The 21162-nt window shown below is 38.2% G+C and overlaps 1 protein-coding gene across 1 annotated transcript in view; it reads right to left on the reverse strand.

The window, feature by feature from the left end:
* Positions 1 to 6917: 6917 nt before the first annotated feature.
* The window catches only part of LPCAT1 (lysophosphatidylcholine acyltransferase 1), a 173907-nt gene continuing 159662 nt past the window's right edge, over positions 6918 to 21162 (reverse strand). Inside the window, exon 14 of the mRNA XM_043977175.1 lies at positions 6918 to 12323. Coding sequence (XP_043833110.1) covers positions 12139 to 12323 — 185 coding nt within the window. The 3' untranslated portion in view covers positions 6918 to 12138. The remainder of the gene's footprint in view (positions 12324 to 21162) is intronic.

A 21162-nucleotide genomic window follows, 5' to 3' on the forward strand; every position in this document is an offset into this window, starting at 1 on the left:
AAAAGGGTGTCCTAGGAATGATTTTTTTTTCCTGAAGAACTGATTGGTAAATAGTTACTAGCACACCACTGGCATAGGAGTGAAATAGTTCAAAAACAAGGGAGAGGAAATCTTGGGAAATTTAGGTTTGTAGTTTACTGGACCCATGAAAATTGCTCTGCTTTATGTCGATAGTTTCCTCTGCAGTGGGAGATTGTCTATTAGTTACCAAGTCAGATAAAAGTTTCATAAGAAACCTCATAAGAAACTGGCAGAAAGGAAGTAGAAATAAATCCGTGAGAGGTGGGAAGGGGAGGAAGCACAAATTTTTCCCTTAGTAATTAATCATACCATTTTTCATTAAAGACTTTGACAGCAACTATTCAAGGACATCTATTTTACTATAACTTGACATTTTTTCTTTCCCACCTTTTATTTTATTCTTATTTAAAAAAAATTATTATTGTTGTTGTTATTTTAATAGATCAGTTTTTATTTGTACTTCCTCAGTCCTCTACTCACTGTTTCTATTCTAAATCCCATATGTGGTGCTCTGTGCTGTATACAACTGTGGTGACGTATTTCATTATTTCTATGATTCTTTCGTTGGCAATGATTCAGCAGTACTTACTACCCTACATCCAGTAGAGGTTCCTGAATCTGACCACCTCTGTATGATGTTCTGGACGAGAGGGAATGCATGGGCTTGATTAGAAGAAAGAAGGGACTGATAAATTGTTTTTAATTTTATTTAAAATGTATATTGTTGGAGAAGCTAGGTGGCACAGTGGATAAAGCACTGGCCCTGGATTCAGGAGGACCTGATTTCAAATCTGACCTCAGACACTTGACACTTACTAGCTGTGTGACCCTGGACAAGTCACTTAACTCTTATTGTCCCCACACCAAAAAAAAGTGTATTGTTTAGTTGATGTTTTCTTCTGAGGTTTGACAAGCATAATTGTGCACTATTTATTCACAGCATTTTCCCTGATATCATTGAAAATCAATATATTGTGATGACCTTAATTTTGATTTTAGAAGTCCATATGATGTTTCAATTTTTTAAAAAATATGAATCTGGCAGTCGATTTTCATGTAGAATATAATCCTAAATTTCCTTTCTAGAATGTAACTTTCAGAATGCAGAAAACCAACTAATCTATGTTCCACTCCCACCTAAATCCGGAACAGTTTTCCTGACGGACTGCCTTGTGATGCTGTGTTAGCTCTGTGCTTCTATGGAAGCAGACATGACACTTGATTGGCTGAGAGACTTCTGGGCCTGTGACACTGTATATAAAGGACATGTGACTTCAGATTATTGGAAGACACTTCAAAGAAGATGGGTTGAGACTGTCAAGCAGACTTTTAAATGATCTCCTTGGAACCACAATTATATTGTAGCTGCCACTTTTTCCTTTGACTCCCAGTGCCTCCCACCTCCCCCATCTTTCTCTCTTTCAAAGAGCTCATTTACTTTTGCATTAATCCATATTTTCTAATATGTATTATATCTCCATTTTCTGTTTATTGTTTACTTTGAGAAGGATGTTTACTAGATATTTGTGATGATCTTTTGTGTAACCAATGGGAGCTGAGCTAGCAAGAATAAGCTGTAACCCAGTATCATCAACATTATGTGTTGATCAACCATGATCGACTTGATTCTTCTCAGCAACACAATGGTCCAAGATAGTTCCAAAAGACTCATGATGGAAAATGCTCTCCAAATCCAGAAAGAAAAAAAAAGAACTCTTAAATCTCAATGCAGATTGAACCATACTATTTCTGCTGTTTTTGTTGTTGTTTTTCTTTTTTGAGGTTTTTCCTTTTTGCTCTGATTCTTCTCTCATTACATGGCTAATGCAGAAATATATTTAATGTGATTGTACATATATAACCTATATCAGATTACTTGCTATCTTGGGGAGCGAGTAGGGAGGGGAAGAATGGAGAAAAACTTGAAACTGGAAATCTTGTGAAAACAAATGTTGAAAATTATCTCTAAATGTAACTGGAAAATAATAAAATATTTATATGGAAAAAAAAGGTAGGACCATTCTGACACAATCACACTGATTGGTTTAAATAAATCAAATTCTTATTTGCAAAAAAAGAATAAGTTGTAACCTTTCCTTTAAAAGTGATGGGGTGGGGGCAGCTAGGCGGCGCAGTGGATAGAGTACCAGCCCTGGAGTCAGGAGTACATGGGTTCAAATCCAGCCTCAGACACTTAACACTTACTAGCTGTGTGACCCTGGGCAAGTAACTTAACCCCAATTGCCTCACAAAAAAAAAAAAAAGTGATGGGGGGAGCCAGGTGGCACAGTGGATAAAGCACCAGCTCTGGCTTCAGGAGGACCTGAGTTCAAATCTAGCCTCAGACACTTGACATTTACTAGCTGTGTGACCCTGGGCAAGTCACTTAACCCTCTTTGCCCTGCTCCTTCCTCCCCCACCAAAAAAAAAAAAGGAAAAAGAAAATTTTTTAAAAAAGTGACCAGGGAAATGACTTACATTGATTTCAGAGTGGAAACTCTGTCTCTGCCTCTTCTGCCTTGCTTCTATTCCAATTAAGCTCCTAGTTATCTATTGATGTTATATTCATTATGTACTTTAACCTTTGACTGATTTATGATTTTTTTTCCTACTTGTATGTCTTCTAATTGCTTACGACAGTGTTTACTTCAATTCCACAAATATTTAGTAAGCACATACTAGCAGCAGAACACTGTGTTGGCTTTAGGAAAATAAATAGATTTTAAAAATTAAATTTTCTAAAGTTTAGATAAAAGATGGTCCCTGACTTCATGGAACACAGACTAATAAGGTAATAAGACCCATGCATAGATAGTCATCATACGCAAGTATCCTGTCCTAGACTATACTTAAGAATAACAATCCCTAGGGGAAGCTAGGTGGCACGGTGGATAAAGCCCTGGATTCAGGAGGACCTGACTTCAAATATGACCTCAGACACTTGACACTTACTAGCTGTGTGACCCTGGGCAAGTCACTTAACCCCCATTGCCCCGCAAAAAAAAAAATCTCTGGAATGTATAATACTTAATTTACAACATGCTTTATTTAGGTAGACAGATGGAGCTGAAGAAAGGAAAATTGTAAAAAAGTCACAGGTTGCTGAGAGAGTAGAAATTCAGGAAATCACCACAAAGAAAGGAGCCAAGACTCTATGAGAGAGGTTACTTTGTCCAATCTTGTACAAGATGTGGGGACAGAATCTGTGCAGCCAAAGCCTCCCCTCAATAGTGACTACAAAATGGCAATTCTGTATTTTCTTTCTCCCCTTGAACTTCTTAATGGGAGTCTGAAGTCTTTTCCTCTAGCACAGGGAGAGTTTATTTACTTTTCTTTGTTTAAAATGTTTATTTTGTCATTGTAAACAATATTACATATTGGCATTGGCTAATAGGGATATACTTATTGGGGGAAGGAGGAACAATAGCACCTTATTGGGAATATAGTCCCTAGAGAATTGGGGGCTTGAAGCTAATAAAAAGGATAAGTGAAATACTGATTATTTAATACTATTTCCCATAGTGGAGAGTTATTTATATTGGGAAACCTACCTGGGCAATGAGTCAGTAGTAGGGTGAGGGGGAAAATAGCAGTGGTTGAAAAGCCCTGATCACTGTACCATGCCTTTAACACTACTACACTTATATCATCTCATGTGTTCCTTACAACATCTATTATGTAGGCAGGGAAGGACCATTGTTCCCATTTTATAGGCACAGAAATGAACTCCAACAGGTGCAATAAATTTTTCTTCCAAATAGCTTAAAGATTTTGACTTAAATATTTTCCAATGTGTTGCTGAAATGCAAAATAGACATTCTACTGTGGGTACTATTTTTGGATTTTAAGTTATTTTCACATCATTAAACTGGGAATCATAATAGACTGCTTTTCAAATGTTTTCCTTTAAAAAATTTTTCATTTGTTTTTGTTCTTCCCAACATATATATTTTTAAAAAGTCTTCTTATTCTTAATGTTTAAAAACAAACTTAATCTGGAGTCTTTGAATTTGTTCTTTTTAAAAATGTGACCATTTTTTGCACGTGTCCTTTTAAAATCTGAACTCATCAGAGAGTGGCCCATGTAGTCATAGTGATTTCATAGATAACCAAAGATGGAAGTCCAACCTTTTTATAGGAGATGAAATAGCAGAATCAGTTCTTTTGACTCTCAATTCTTTGCTCCTTGCACTACCCAATGCCGTCTTCCTTAGATGTCTCCCTTGTTTTTCATCAGGATCATTCAAGATATTTTCAGAATTTAGTTTTTTGGAGATCATTCTATCCTTCTTCAGCCACCTTCCTTTTTAGTGGTTTAGTTCATGGAATTGTCAGTTGGCCCATCACTTCTATGAACTTTTTGAAATCTGCTTTCCTAAAGTTAAAGGTAATTGTTTAACCATGCTTAGTCTTTCATTCCTTATTTATCACAAACCACAAAGTGAATTGATCACTTTGATGAAAGGCTTCCAACACTTTCAGCCTACTTACTAATCAGCTTGTCCATACCGTGCTTAATTAGTTCATTAATTACTTCCTCTCTCCCTTTTGAAAGATATAATCATCAGCTGTTTTCCTTTTAACTTCTAAGAGAAATAGAGATAATTCTTGCCCTCCTTCCATCATTACATGCTTACTGTTGGTCCTCTCTGTCATTCTTGTGGCCTTTTTCAGGAAACCATCATACGTAACTTCCATCCATTCAGCAAATAAAAGTATCAGAGGTTAGCATGTCCTGGATTGATAGTTTTGCTGAATATTACAAGCAAAAAGTCACCGTTGGTTGCAGTGGACAAAGAGGAAAGGGAAAGAGGTCTAAGAGGTCTATAGGAGATATGATATACTGGATGACAGATGGAGCTTAGCTCAGTAAAATTTCCACAAGATATGCCTATATGATCAGTGATCACTTGTCATTTCTTTCCAAAAAACCCCAGAAAATCATCATGTATGTCTCTTGAATGGTACTTCAAAATGAAAGAAAAAAGTAAAGTTCTAAATCAGGTAGTAGCCCAAGTATTTCTTAACCATTATTAACAACGAGAAGAAATGTGGATATTACCCTCCTGTAACTTTGACTCTGGTTGAATAAGGCTTTATTAGCTATGACAATCATCCCAAGGTGTTCTAGGGATCATCTTCCCAGATCTGGTGCTCTCACCCTATCCTCCTCTAAACAGACAGTACCCTCTTTGGAGAAAAGTAACTTGTTCAGTTCATTTTTGTTTTTAGAACTCTTTAGCTCTGGGCTTTGTGAAAACATTTAGATCACCAAAACTGATAATCCAGTATGCCCAAAATCTGGGAGAAAAGAGTGGACTTTTCTCATCTGTGAGGTGGTATCACAATACCTATGACTCCCTACTTTCCAGGCTGTTGTAAGGAAAATACTTTGTAAAGTTTAAAGTGGTACATAAATGTGAGGTAGCATAATTACATTATTACATACACATCAATTTTACCCTTCACATTCAAAGAAGAACTGAGTACAAATATGTCATGATGAGAACATTTGGAGGCATTAATACTTCTCCCAAATCAGGTCTCACACATTTACATTTTATTTATAGCAGAAAAATATTTATAAAATAAAAAAAATTATAAAAAATACTTATAGCAGAACTTGAAGGTGTTTTTCCTTAAAATAAAAAAAACCCAAACAAATCAATGCTGCTATTAACAAAAAAAACAGTTTACAAAACAAACAAAAACCAAATGCTTAACAGTTCCTTTTTTATTTGACTTTACGTTGAAAAGTCAACTTACAAAAAGCCAAACACAAGAAAAGATGTTCAATTGTGCAGAATGATCAGTTATTCCATAGTGCACCTTAAAACGTTCAAGGAACCCCTTGAAATAACAAATACCGACACACATCTATTACCTTTAAGGAAGTCAGTATCCCTCTCAAAGCATGATTTGAAATTATGTAATTATAGTGTTGCTTGGCTCAGGGTAGTCCATAGTATTTTACAGTCAATATCAAAACAAGGCATAATTCTACAATTAACAAGAAAAAGTTCTCAAATTCAGGTATTCCTTTAAGAATTTTTTTTAATGAATATTACTTTATCATGTAAGATACAGTTAGATCTGGACTATTTAAAAACTTGAGAAAATATACAAAATGTTCAAAATTTCCAATGGATATGTTTTTTTCCAAACAATTTAATATAAACCATAAAACCAAGTGGTTTTTTTAATCCCCCAAAGTAACTAAATATCATTGCAGTGGGAGGGATGGAGGTAAAAGATTCACATGTGGTCAAATTCTCACTATCAATATGCTACAGTGATTTTTTTCTTTTTAGGTTAATTATGAAATATGATTTGATTTAAAACAAGGTCAGTGCACTTACGTACCTAGAACATGGATGCTATTTGGGAGATGCATCTGTGCCTAGGAATATCATTTACATCACAGTAAAAGACATGTGGGCAAAAAAAATGAGCTTCAAATTAAAAGTACTCTGTATATGCCTATTGTTACATCAAACTTGATGAGTTCACTGGCTTATTTTGAAGCTTTTTTTTTTTTTTTAAAGTATTATCCGCCATAAATTACATTCCTAGTTTAGAAGACCTCGTGGACACAGGGCTTAAGGGTAAACGACTCCCCTGCTCCTGATAGTGAATTAGCATATTAGAAAACTGCTTTAGACCCAGGAGACATTAACCAGAGGCAGGTGTCAAGCACAAAACTTCTGGGCTTTCTATTAACACAAAGATCATTCTGAGTGGTATTTTTGTCTGAGTGGTTTCTCTCCTTTTTTGGGGGGGGGAGCAGAATGAAGAGAAAGAGAGAGAGAGAGAGGGAGGGAGAGAGAGAGGGAGGGAGAGAGAGAGGGAGGGAGAGAGAGAGAGAGAGAGAGAGAGAGAGAGAGAGAGAGAGAGAGAGAGAGAGAGAGAGAGAGAGAGAGAGAGAGAGAGAGAGCGCGCGCGTGCGAGAGCCTAAATGTCTGATTTGGAAAGGGATAAGGGGAAGTGAAGAGTAATTTCTATTTGATTAATCAACCAGAAAACATTTATTGAGTGCCTAATGTATGCCAGGCACTTGGGAGACAAGGAGAAAAATTAAACAGTTCCTGCCTTCAATAAGCTTACATATTTGATGTTGAGAAAACTATAAAGGGTTCAGGTATGGCTTAATTCAACTCTTCTCTCTCCATTGATGGATGCCTGTGAGGCAGACAGTAAACCATTAGGGATTTTCATTAGAAAGCATGATTATTATGTAGGAACGGCCAGAGAATATTTGCCAGAAAGGATTATTTCCAAAATATGGAACTAATTTAAACATTATCTACTGTTAGCCCAATAAAGTTTTGCTATAAAGAACCCTTCTTTTTAATGGTACTTAGTATAAGAACCATCTGTGTTGGGTGGCTTCTTCTTTGAGACAAAGATGATTTTTCTTAGGAAGAAAATTGGAATTGATGAGGGCACCCAATATCTTGTCTTGGACAGGATGGAATTATCTTGTATAAGTGAAGGGAAAGAAGAAAGTTTTCAATTTGTATAAGCTGAAACATTGGTGTTTCAGGAAGGGATAGGGACTGGATATATAATTTCATTGATCCAAGGAACTCCTGGATGAAGAAATCCCTCTACCAATAAAGGTACAACTTATTCTTTTCTAAAACTTATGGTCTTAGCAGGTTGCTTAGAGCACTGTGAGGGTGACTTGTCAATGGTCCCACAGTCAGCCAGGTCACAACCAGGTCAGTGGCAGCAATTGAATCCAGGTGTTCACTGGCTTTGAGACCAGAAATCTATCCAATATGCCATCTTGCCTCTGTAGGTACAGCATCTGATTAGGTTTAAAATATGACCCACTTGTTAAATGCAGTGCATTAGAGTCTTCAGGAGTCCTGTTTCAAAAGTGGTTGAATATTAAGAATATTTCAGGGGGCAGCTAGATGGCTCAGTGGATAAAGCACCGACCCTGGATTCAGGAGTACCTGAGTTCAAATCCGGCCTCAAACACTTAACACTTACTAGCTGTGTGACCCTGGGCAAGTCACTTAATCCCCATTGCCCCGCAAAAAAACCCAAACAAACAAACAAAAAAACAAACAAAAAGAATATTTCAACATAAAAGAAAATCTAAAACATTTTTGGGGAAATGACATAACTCTTCTTTGAGAACAGACATCTTCCTGGCTGTTGGGTGAGTAATCAGTCCTAAGACAGTTTAGTGCATTTGTATACCTTAAAAGAATGGGGATTGGAAGGGAAAAAGGAAGGACGATAACTCACCTTTTCAGCATGGATACAGCAAAAATCAGAGATCATGGTTGGAGAAAGGGGAAGCCATCACAGCACCACTTGGACAACACTGCCATCCAGTAGCTTCATTACTGTGGAGCTGAAAAGTCTGTGCTTCCTACTAGGGGAATATTGAGTTTTCCTAGTGTTTCAGCCCATATGGACAGCACCTAGCTGTGGGAGCCTAAATACCCCTCCCTTCAATGAGCCAGACATTGATCCTATTGGTAGAGAAAACATGAGGCTAAGAAGTATTAGGCTATAGGGTGCTCATCTCCCCTTGGTACTTTAGGAGGTAGTTAGTTCATGCCCTCCTGAAATAAAGATGGGGCTGTTTAATTTAAAAAAAAATCATTTATCTATGATTAAACTAGAGTTTTCTGATGATCCTGGAGAGAAATAAAGAATTACAAAAAGTTAAACCTAGAGCCTCAGTCAATATCCCAGAAGAAAATTATAGCACTACATTACTGAATATTGTTAAAAGCTAACATATATATGGCCATGGTTATTAGAAGACATTCGGTAGGAAGATTTAAGCATTTCTATTTCTTCAACATTTCTAATTTTATAAGGGACATCAGATATAGGATTTATACACCATGATTAGATTGTTTAATATAAACAAAGCACTAATACAAGATGGACAAACAACCACAGCTTGAACTCTCAATATATTCTATATACATAATAGCTTTAAAAAAGGGTCCTAAATGGAATCTTTCTATGGTATTCCTTTTCCCTCACATGATTTTATATATATATATATGTGTGTGTGTAAAATATTTCTTACCTAGAAGAGTACTATCATAAACATTAACTTTGGTTAAATTTGACCTCCAAAATATATGAAACATCTAGTTTGATCTTCACAAAAAAAGACAACATGTAACAAAATATATGCTTAAGTATATAAGATTTTTACATTTTTATTTCATCAACATTTAAAATTCAAAATTATTTTTATGATAGACAATGACAAAATGGACATGACTTTATCCCCTGTTTATCCCCCACCCTCCCAACATATACATTCACAGGCTTCAACAGCTGTCTCATGCCTGCTAATCCTGGTTTTCAAAACCATGGTAGCATAAAAAGTATTAAAGCTCTCCTTTCTCCCCAACCTGACAAAAAGAGTTATTTACCATAAGATTATCTACATTCACAGTTCTGAATGCACATGAACTATTTAGAGTTATTACATAAGAAAAACAGAGAATCAGGAGGTACAAACATTCAATACAAGTCTGTGGATCAGAGATTTTTTTTTTCTGAAAATGCTCAGTGGCATATATCATACAAAAATCACTTCATATACAGACCTGAAAGAATTGAGGCAACTTCAGAATTTTTTTTTTTTGGTCCCTTCCCTTCAGGATCTCAGTTCTACCAACCTCTTTCATTTACCATTTAAAAAATATCATATTTGAACATTGGATTTTTCTCTCTTTAAAAGGACACGATGAATATTTATTCACTATATAAAATATCTACTAGTAACTTTTAGCTACTAAGTCCACGTTTGAGTTGTTTTGTGTCCAGTATATCCTATGAGGCTCTGAAATTCACTCTAGTAGACTTATTTCACCCTTGATCTGAATAAAAAATAGAAATCTCTATTCTTATACACAAATTAGCAAAATTTAGGAAAAAATTTAACAGATTATCTAAAAAGGACTGAAAAATGTAAAGTTCTCAAAATCCTCACTGGTAGAAAGAAAAAAACACCTAACTTAAAGACCCTAAATGAAAATGAGATTTTTGCTCTACTTTTCTGGCTATGACATTCATTTTGTGAAGAGATGCCTAAGAGGAAAAAAAAAATCCAGTTCTATTTATAAATGAAAACTATATAATTTCAATTAAGTCCAGAGGCGCATGTGTGTGTACACACACACACATACGCTTTTAGGAAACATGCTAGAACATGTAACCAATTACTGGGCTTTGAGAATGAATTTCTGCTTAATTTTGGCTACAAAAGAATGCAAAATCACGTACCACAAATAGGATCAAAGGGGAAACCAAATTATCCTGTCCTCCAAACTTCCTGGAAGCATCACTCTAGTATTTTATCTCTCTGACACAAAGAGAACAATTAAAAAAAATATATATGTATATATATATATATTTCTATACACATATCCCAGTAAGACTGTTTTTTGCCCCGATACGAAGGAATTTCCACATCAGTTTTACCAGGTGACACTTAGGATTCAACATTTTAGAATGGGGACAATTAATATGGCAAATGCATAAGGCTGCACTAGTGCCTGCAAATCAAACTTCAGACTCTTTATGCTACTATACTTATTCTGTTCTTCTACAGGACAAGCTATGTTTTGATGTTAAGCTAACAGACAGATTTCTCTCTCTTGGAAGATTGAATAGACGGGAAAAAAACCACATTCCTAGTTCATTTTCCCTCCACCCATGCCTAGCCCCTAAGCTTAAGACAGATCTATTTGCATAAACAATAATTGGGGGGTGGGAGTGAGGAGCCAAACTAGTTTGACAGGAAAAAGTTTGACGAGATACTCATTTTTCTACTCCAAACATATTGCAGTTTATCAAAGTAGTTAAAATAATACAATAACCTGGAATCTGTTGAACTCCTTTCATTAAAGAAGAAATTATCTTCCATTTTTAAACCTTATAATATTTTCAGCAATATACAAATACTTTGATCAGAGATTAATCTATGTTGAATGAAACCAATTTACAACCGAATCCTAAAGTTGTTAATATGAAAAAAAAATCTACCAAAAGAATCCTAACACAATTAGTGGAAACAAGATATTTTTGGTTAGGGGCTACACTGTTAAGAATACCTTTATGAATCAATAGACTTCAAGTGGCTAGAATAGCTTGCCTCAGTAGAAATCTATCTGGAATTTTAAAACAGATCCAAAACCAAGAGCTTAATACATATAATATTTAAAAAAAATCCAGAACTATAATTAAATATTCCCCACACACTGTTTGGCTGGCGGTGGGGGAGTGGGGGGGGGGGGAAGGAATGTAGAAAAACAAGTCTCCCTTTCATAAAAGTGTTGAATGTTTCCTGAAGTATCTAAAGGAAGATTATAAAAACATTTACAAGCTCCCACACAGATTTAGACACACATGGAAAACAGACAATGCATCTTCCACATTCTGTATTTGTGGAAGGTGGCAGATCTTTTATATCGGCTCCCAAAACACACACAACAAATTAAAACTTTCAAGTGTAGACAAAGAGTGTCTTGGGGTCAGAGTTCCCTAACCTTTTGTACTACCATGGGATCTACAACATAAAGGACCACTTGCAAAGTTTTGATAAAACTTAAAAACCAGATTTTTAGACCACTTTGTGCCCTCCCAAAACTAAATGAAACAACCTCCTTTGCATGATTTGTTGAACCCGATACTGAAGACAGCCTGAATTTAACTGTCCTCAAACACAGAAAAACACTAATCACCAAAGTGCACTTAAGACCACAGCAGCTACATTATTCTTTATACGTGCACACTCCCTAAGACACTTTGTACAAGAAATTAAACAATGGAATATAAATAAGTGTGTGGCTTCTTTTCAAACACACATAAAATACAAGGAAGGTAGCACATTCACAGTCTTGGCTCTCACAGACTTTTTATGGAAAAAACAACAGTAACAAAAAACCCAAACCCAAATCTTTCCAGATAAGTTTGAAGAGAATACATTTACATTGAATGAGAGATAAAGAAAAACCTGGAACTTCTCACACAAATAACAGGGAGTATATATTGTCATGTGTATTGGAATGATAATGGAACCTAGGCAAGGGCTTCTCCTCTTCACCAGGAGGAGACAATGCTTCAGTATTAGTTCAATTTCTTCTGAAAGGGGTTCCTCTCATCTTCAATATTTTCTGGGCTGAAGTCAGTACAAAAACCATTAGGAGTTGGAGCAGAGGGTGTCTGAACACAGCTTTCAAAACTTGCTTGATCTGGATATAAATATTCTTCTGCAAAGTCTGGGTACACTTCTACAAACCTGCTGAAGTCAGCTAGAAAAGAAAAAGACATTTGTGTTATGTGGGCTCCAGGTGGAAGACAATGTTTTAGGGCTAGGGGCATGTGTTAGTGGGTCTTGTCTAGTTGCCTACTTAGAACACAGACGCTTCCTATAGCCCCTGGCTGTTGTGATTTTTCAAGGTGACAGGGAGGGAGAACATTTGGGATCCTTCCTCACTGCCTCACTGACAGATATTTATTCACCACTCTGGCTGCAATTATACTGTGCAGGCAAGGATATGGTTTAACAAATCATGAATGCAGGTAAATATAAAATAGTCCTTGTCATTCCCTCCAATAAAGTCATGCCTCAGTCTGATGCCTCAATGTGGCACAGTAGGACCCATGAATTCTAGAAAGGCATAACTATGGAACACAATCCTGATACTGCATCCCCAGCTTTCAGTGCAGACCCACTGAGAGTTTATGTCCATCTTCCAAGAACTAGCCTTGCTAAGTTTGGAGGGGCTCATCACCTAAGGATGAGGAGATGTGGGGGTGAGGGAAGCATGGAGTGATTGTCATCTGTATGATTGAGGAAGGATGCATGAAGATGAAATTGTCTATCTTCAGAAATATTTGAAGTGTTTTCTGGACAGGAAATGCTACCTTTTCAATATTCATAATAACTCAAACTTAATTGGCAAGCTATGGAAAATCTTCCAAGAAAGCCATTTTAATCTCAGTGCTCAGATAACGAGAGACAATGTGCAGTTAGCAGATAGAATGCTAGATTCATAATCACCAAGACCTGGGTTCAAATCCTGCTTCAGATATTTATTAGCTGTGTGACCAAGGTCAAGTCACTTAATAATAACAGCTAACCTTTATATATAATGCTCTAAGGTTTTACAAGGTGCTTTACAAATATCTCATTTTACTCTAACAACAACCTTGGATAGGTGCTATTATTATCCCCATTTTTAGATGAGGAAACTGAGGCACACAAAGGTTAAATGACTTGCTCAGAGTAACAGAACTAGTAAGTGTTGGAAGCAGAATTTGAACTCAGGATTTAAATCCCACTCTCTATCCCCTGTGCCACCTAACCATTTCTCTGAATATCAGTTTTTTTATCTGTAAAATGGGAACAATAAAATGCAAGTGAGATAATAATGTGTGGTGCATTGTAAATCGTAGTGCTTATCTGAATGTTAGTTATCATTATTATTACTCAGTGGTCTCATCAGCTCTTATGTATTCAACTTATTTTTATGCAAAAAATTCCCAGATCTATATGTTAGCTCTAGTCTCTTTCCTGAACTTGATTCTGGCATCACCAAATGCAACTCCCTTAGGCATCACCTCAAATTTAACATGTCCAAAATGGAATTATCTTCCCTTCCCCCAAACCCTCTCCCCCAGCTTTTTTTTGGGGCAATGAGGGTTAAGTGACTTGCCCAGGGTCACATAGCTAGTAAGTGTCAAGCGTCTGAGACCGGATTTGAATTCAGGTCCTCCTGAATCCAGGGCTGGTGTTACATCCACTGAGCCACCTAGCTGCTCCCTCCCCCACCTTTTGAAGAGCCACTGTTCTCCCAGTCACCAGGATTTGTAACCTCAGAGAGCTACTTCTGTACTCTCACCTACCCCTCCTCTCCAATTAGTTGCCAGTGTTTTTGCTTAACCAACCAACATACATTTATTATGTGCCTATGTTCAAGGCACTGGGAATACAAAGAATGAGTCACTTTTCAGAAGGAGCTTACCTCTACAACATCTCTCATATTTGTCCCCTTCTCTCCCTTTGCCCTCATCCTGGTTCAGGCTCTCTTCCCCTCAAACTTCCTTCAACAGCCTCCTAATTACATCCAGCATCATCTCCTCCCACTAACTGTTCTCCAATACAGTTCCTAAATTGGTATTCCCCAAGTACAGGTCTGACTGCTGCCCTATCCAAGAAAGCCTAATGTCTCCCTCTGGCCTTCAAGGTAAAATAGAAGGTCCTTTGCTTGGCTTGGAATGTCCTTCCCAATCCGGCTCCAGCCTTTCCAGGCTTCATGTATGTCGTTCTCCTTCACATAACCTACATCCCAACCAGACTGGCCTCTCTGCCCACTGTCTCTAGTCCTTGACATTCCATCTCCCATATACCTACTACTGCACAGTCTGTTTCTTATACCTGGAACTCGCTCTCTCCTCACCTCCACCTCCCAGAATTTCTGGCTTCCGTTTTTATGCTTGCTCTGACAGGAAACCTCACCCAATTCCCTACTTGCTAAAACCCATCCCCCAAATTACTTTGTACATAATTTGTATTTACCTTTTTGTATAGCTACTATTTTCACTCAACAGAATGTGAACTCCTTGACTGCTAAGAATTACATTGTTTTTGTCTTTGTATACACCCAGTACCTAGCACAGTGTCTGGGTACTGACGAGGTGCTTAATAGGTATTTATTGAATGTTAAATTAGTATCATATTTTGAAAATATATTGACAGATAATTGAATTTTTTAAAAAAGTCAAATGCTTTCCAGCTGTCAAATTTATTGTCATGCTAATTTCAAATTTTTCTTAAAAAAAAATATCACACATCTGCATAAAAGTCCCTGTCTCTATACTTTCATGGTTGTAGATGACAGACTTTTGAATTGTGACCACTACAACATGGAACAAAAAAAAGAACTTCAAAGAAAACATCGGAAAGCTTGAACTTGATGTTGGGAGTGGAGGAGTTTGGTGGCAAGCAGATGGGCTTCATGTTGGACATGTAAGATGGATACTTTATATATCAAAGTTGTCCCAAAATGAATATAGTTATCTCTCCAAAGATGCCAGATGGTGCTTTGGGGTCAACAGCTGCTATACTTGTGGGTCCTTCCATTTCCCTCCACAACATTTCTCACTATTCATGGAGCCACCGTTCAATTGAATATTCAGAAGTGACACTACCCTCTCATACCTTTGTCCTGACACTCTGGCTGAGCCCTTGTGGTGGTATGAGGCTGGCTAGGGAAGGACTGGGAGACAGATTCTCAATCTTTGGTGTCATGAGCAAGGCAAGGGGGCCAGGTAAAGGATCAGGAGCAGATAACTCCACTCAACTGTGGCTCAAACAGCGGCAAAAACAGCCAAGTAGAGACAATAAGGAAGTACTTTTCAAAGTATACAAAACAAAATCCCCTAGGATACCCACAATTCAATTGCTAAGTATCTGTCTTTCTTTGTTTAACTTCTGCAGGAGGCCTTTTCATTATTCCCCTAGCCACTGAAACTCACTTATGAGCGAGCATGGTTTCCTCTGGAAAGAAAGTCTATTAAAAATAGCATACTTGGGGCGGCTAGGTGGCGCAGTGGATAAAGCACCGGCCCTGGATTCAGGAGTACCTGAGTTCAAATCCGGCCTCAGACACTTGACACTTACTAGCTGTGTGACCCTGGGCAAGTCACTTAACCCCCATTACCCCGCAAAACAAACAAACAAACAAACAAACAAACAAACAAACAAAAAACAAAAAACAACAAAAAAAATAGCATACTGTGTCAAAACTGCTTATGATAGTAATCAGCGGAAACTGTTTTCTGTAGAATATAATAAATTACACTGTGCCTGAACTATTTACTTGTCTTTTGTGGCTATGATCTATAGAAAAAAACCCCACTCATTTGGGCTTTGACACTAACAAACTACGTCATAGCAAAAGAATATAAAAAGACAAGTAGCAGCTGTTCCAAACCCTCTCCATCCTCAATGCTCTCTCCACCTGTTTTTGCACAGATAACTTCACCTCTTATTTTACTGAGAAAATTAAATCCATCTGTCAGGAGGTGCCTCATTTCCCCCACCTCAAACCCTTTCCACATTTTTATCTGCCCTCTACTCCTTTGCTCCAGTCTCTGAGGAGTAGGGAGCTCTTCGACCGGCAAAGGTTAACCCCTCTACTAATGCATTAGATTCTTTCTCCTTCCACCTCCTCCAGGAGGTCATCCCATCATGCATTCTTTCACTCTCCTACTTTCTCATCTACAATCTTTCCCTATCATTCATTCTCTCATCTCCTCCACCCCCAACATTTACCTGTCCTTCAAACTTCCCTATTTCTGTTGAGCACAACACCACTTCCTGAGTCACCCAGGTTCTACTGTATGGAGTCATCTTGGAATATTCCTTCTTTCTTCACTAGACTGCACTATTCAATGGGTTACCACGTCCTCCATGGCAGAGGTATTAAATATGGCACTCACTCCTGAGTGCTGTGGGAATCAGATTAAAATGGAACCAGGAGGGGCAGCTAGGTGGTACAGTGCACTGGCCCTGGATTCAGGAGGACCTAAGTTCAAAAATCTGGCCTCAGACACTTGACACTTGACACCTACTATCTGTTTGACCCTGGACAAGTCATTGAACCCTCATTGCCCCGCAAAAAAAAACAAAACAAAAACAAAAAACTGTAATCAGGAAATAACAATATATTAAGAGAAATGTAATAGGACATAGATACTGTTAATATGTGGTTTTCTAGGTCAATATGCTGTTCACAGAGATCCTTATGTATGATTTAATGGCCTCTATTTGTATTGGAGTTTGACACCACTGCTGCAAAGTATCTTTCACATCTGTTTCTTAGTCTCTACTCTCACAGGTACTACCCTAATCAATAAAGGTCCTTGCAGCCTCTGGTCTGGACTATTGTCATAGCCTCCAATCTGATTGATTCCATTCTCCACAGAGCTGTCAAATTAACCTTGGGGGCATATCAATATAATCAGGTCACATCCTACCTCAAAATTCTTTAAGGACTTCCTATTGCCTCTAGGCTAATATGCAAATGTCTCAACCTGGCATTTAAAGTGTTCCATGACCTGTCTCCAACCTAGCTGTCTAGACTTACTTATTCCCAGTCAAACTGGACTACTAGCTGTTTTCTGAACTCACCATTACATCTCTCACCTTGGTGCCTCTCCATAGTCAGCATCTGAAGACTAAACTACACTTTCTCCTTCCCTCTCCCTTTCAGAGTCTTCTTTTTCTTCTTCTTTTTTTTTAGTGAGGCAATTGGGGTTAAGTGACTTGCCCAGGGTCACACAGCTAATAAGTGTTAAGTGTCTGAGGCCAGATTTGAACTCAGGTACTCGACTCCAGGGCCGGTGCTCTATCCACTGCGCCATCTAGCTGCCCCTTCTTCTTCTTTAAAAAAAAATTTTTTTTTAATTAAAAAAACATTTATTAAGCATATGCACTGGGCATATAAATACAGAGATGAAGGATACAGGGGATTAGGAGCACAGAAAAGAAAGAGAAAATTAAACCCAAGCAAGTCTTTAAGGGAAGACTAGATTAGACCTGACTCAGGCTGGGCTGTTAATGTATATCTGAGATGGGAAAAAAATGAACCACTTTTAGTTCAGTCAGTAGTTAACAAAAAGAGGATTACTTAGCCATGGCATGGAAAGGATGCTCAGTAAGGATACAGCACTGATTCAGGTAGATGTACCTTGGTTCATCTCCACATAGAAATGTATCTGGTCATTAAGGCAGGGCAGTTATCAGCCAACTTTGAAAGGTAATGACTTCGTAAGGGCTGGCCTCTTTGGGCATTTAGGCAAGCATGAGATCATAGATTTAGAGTTTAAAGAGAGCTGAGAGGTTACCAAGTCCAGCCTCCTCATTTTTCAAATGAAAAGATTGAGGCCAAGAGAGGTAAAATTACTGAGGCCAGGTCACAGTTACTAAGTGTCTGATGAAGAATTTGAACCTATTTCTTCTTGAGTCCAAGCCCAGAAATTTATCCATGATATTCTGTGGCATCAAAACCATAAGATCATAGATCCAGAAATGTAACACGCATTAGGAAAGTTTTACCTGATGTCACATAGGATATGAACTCGGGCCTTCAGATCCCAGAACCAGGGTCAATCTAGTCTCGGGGATGACTTCTTTATTGTTCCTACCACAAGGATCATCCCTTAGAAATGGATTTTTTTTGTGTGTGTGTGATGTGATTTTTGTGCTTGTCTCCCCATATAGTAGGTCCTTAAGAAATGCTCATTGAATTGAAATGGTTTTGTAGGTCTACTTCATAAGGAATAAGAGTAATTGCCCGGCAAGAGATTATGGAGGCTCAGTTTATTCAAATGGAATAAAGCCAAGGATCACATATCTGTGGTCACTTTGGACTCTTGGGAAGGGAGTGGTTTTTTTTTTTTTTTAGTGAGGCAATTGGGGTTAAGTGACTAGCCCAGGGTCACACAGCTAGTAAGTGTTAAGTGTCTTGAGGCCAGATTTGAACTCAGGTACTCCTGACTCCAGGGCCAGCGCTCTATCCACTGAGACACCTAGCTGCCCCGAAGGGAGAGGTTTTAAGTAAATATCAGAGAAGAAGAAGAATTGGATTTATTTTGGCCTCTGAATCAGAGAGTAAGGACCTGCATTGCTGGAAGAACTTTCTTGATGACTCCTCTTCGTAGACCAAATCTACTTAAACCATCCTTCATTTTCACTGGGAACCAAACAGAGGACCTTCTGTCTGTGTCCATAACCAGACCAGTGGCTCATCATGTCTACAGCAGATTCTTTGGGGACGTCGAACTAGGCCACCTTTTACATCGATTCTCACCTGGCCTTTAGTCACTGAATGGATGTTACCTCAGACAAACAGACTTGGGAAAGACCCTAGCTTAAGAAATCCAGGGTCTCCTACTGTATCCCAGACCCTCGTCATCCTGATCTATGTCTTACCCTCTCAGATTCTTCTTGGAGGAGGTCAACAACCTCAAACTATCTGGGCTATTTATTTCTTTGTATTCAAGGTTAAATTCAGGTATTAAGCCTTCCCTGATTGTCTGAGTTGTTCTTTCTCTCCTCAAATTACCCCATATTTAGTTACTCATTTACTTGTTAATTTGTGTACACTTTGTATTCGCTTCCCTCCAGAGGTAAGTCAAACTATTTAGGTTTTGTCTTTGTATATTCGGTGCATGGCCCAGAGTCCTGTACATAAGTACATAAGGGTGGGGTGAATTGAGTAGAACTTACTTGTACAATCTAAGGGGAAAAATGAAATAAGGCTTCTCACATTCTACCTGGAATTTGTTGTTTAGCCAACAAATATTTATTAAGCACTCCTTATAGGCCAAACATTGGGCCTCTTGGTGGCACCATAGTGCATAGAGTGCCTGGCCCAGAGTCAGGAGAAGACTCATCTTCCTGAATTCAAATTTGGCCTCAGGCATTTACTAGCTGCGTGACCCTGGGCAAGTCATTTAACCCTGTTTGCTTCAGTTTCCCTATCTGTAAAATGAGCTGGAGAAGGTGCCATCACAGTACCTTTGCCAAGAACACCTCAAATGAGGCCACGAAGAGTCAGACACTGAATAATGAATGACACAGGCCAAACAGGACATTAAAGAAAGACAAAAACACTATCCTTGTCTACAAAGGAACTTATATTCTAATGGGGGAGACGTAAATAATTAACACATACAACACATGCATGAGGGTGGAGGGCAATGGTAGAGAAGATGTTCATGAGGCACAGACAAGACCACCTCAACTCTGGGAATAACCCACATTCCATAAGAACCAAGGAGGGAAAAAAAGGTGAAATGTTCACTGGATCTGCTATGGTCCACAGGGTCACAAGGAGTGGGACACAACTGAATGGTTGAACAGCAACAAAGATGGGAAGGAATTTCAGAGGGGAAGAGAGTAAGCATCCATAGAGCACCTACTATCCCTTCCACCTACTGTGTTCCAAGTACTGTGCTAAGCACTTTTTAGAAATATTATCTCATTTGATCTTTTAGGGGGCAGGTGCTTTTATTATCCCCATTTTATAGTTGAGGAAACTGAGGCAAACAGAGATTAAGTGATGTGCCCAGGGTCATACAGCTAAGTAAATATCTGAGGCTGTATTTGAGCATGGGTTTTCCTGACTTTAAGTCCAGGTCCTCTCTATTCTCTGTGCCACCATCTACTTCCAAGGTAGGGAAGCTGCTGGGGAATAATGAAAAGGCCTCCTGCAGAAGGTGGGAGCTGAACTAAGTTTTGAAGGAAGCCAGGAAGCTAAAAGGTGGGACTGAGGAGCAGAACATTCCAGGCACAGGGAACAACTAGTTCAAAGTCACAGAGTCAGGAAATGGAGTGTAGCTTATTCACTGTGTGTTTAATCCCATCATTATAGGTATATATAAAGATGCTTGACTGTGAAATACGTATTTTATCTCTGTATCTTTGGCATCAGGGACAGTAAGGTAGTGCAGTGGGTAGAGTACTGGAACTGGTCAGGAAGATCAGAACTCAAATCTGGCCTCTCAGACACTTCCTAGCTGTGTGACCTTGGGCAAGTCACTTAACCCTTATTTGCCTCAGTTCTTACTCTGTAAAATGGGGACATACTGGAGAAAGAAATGACAAATCGCATCAGTATCTTTGCTGAGTCCAACAGGACTGAATGACTGAACAACACCCTCAGTATCAAACATGGTGCTGTGTTTAAGTAGGCACTTAATATCTGCTGAATTGAATTAACCCTTTGTTTTTATCTTATTGTTGCCAGCAGAAAATATAAATGCAGTGTGATTGCTTTATGGACAAAGGTAAATGGAGTTTTGATACATTCTGGGCCAAGAAAACAGAAAATCTGGTCAGAAGTAAAAGATGACTACAGTGGAAAGGAAATAAAGGATGGCTAATTCCTTGGGGCCTCAGACCAAAAGGAAAGGTAGAAAGAAATGATGTATAACAGGGAAGTATCTCACAAGACCTATATAAGGAGGGAGGGACCAAACCAACTGACCATCATGGTTAAAGAGTCTTTGATTGAATTCATGATGCCTAATATGCTTTTGTTCTTTAGCTAATTGGCTATGCTCTAGAATATCATCAGA

The sequence above is a fragment of the Dromiciops gliroides genome, chromosome 1 (assembly GCF_019393635.1).
Source record: "Dromiciops gliroides isolate mDroGli1 chromosome 1, mDroGli1.pri, whole genome shotgun sequence".
Lineage (NCBI taxonomy): Eukaryota > Metazoa > Chordata > Mammalia > Microbiotheria > Microbiotheriidae > Dromiciops > Dromiciops gliroides.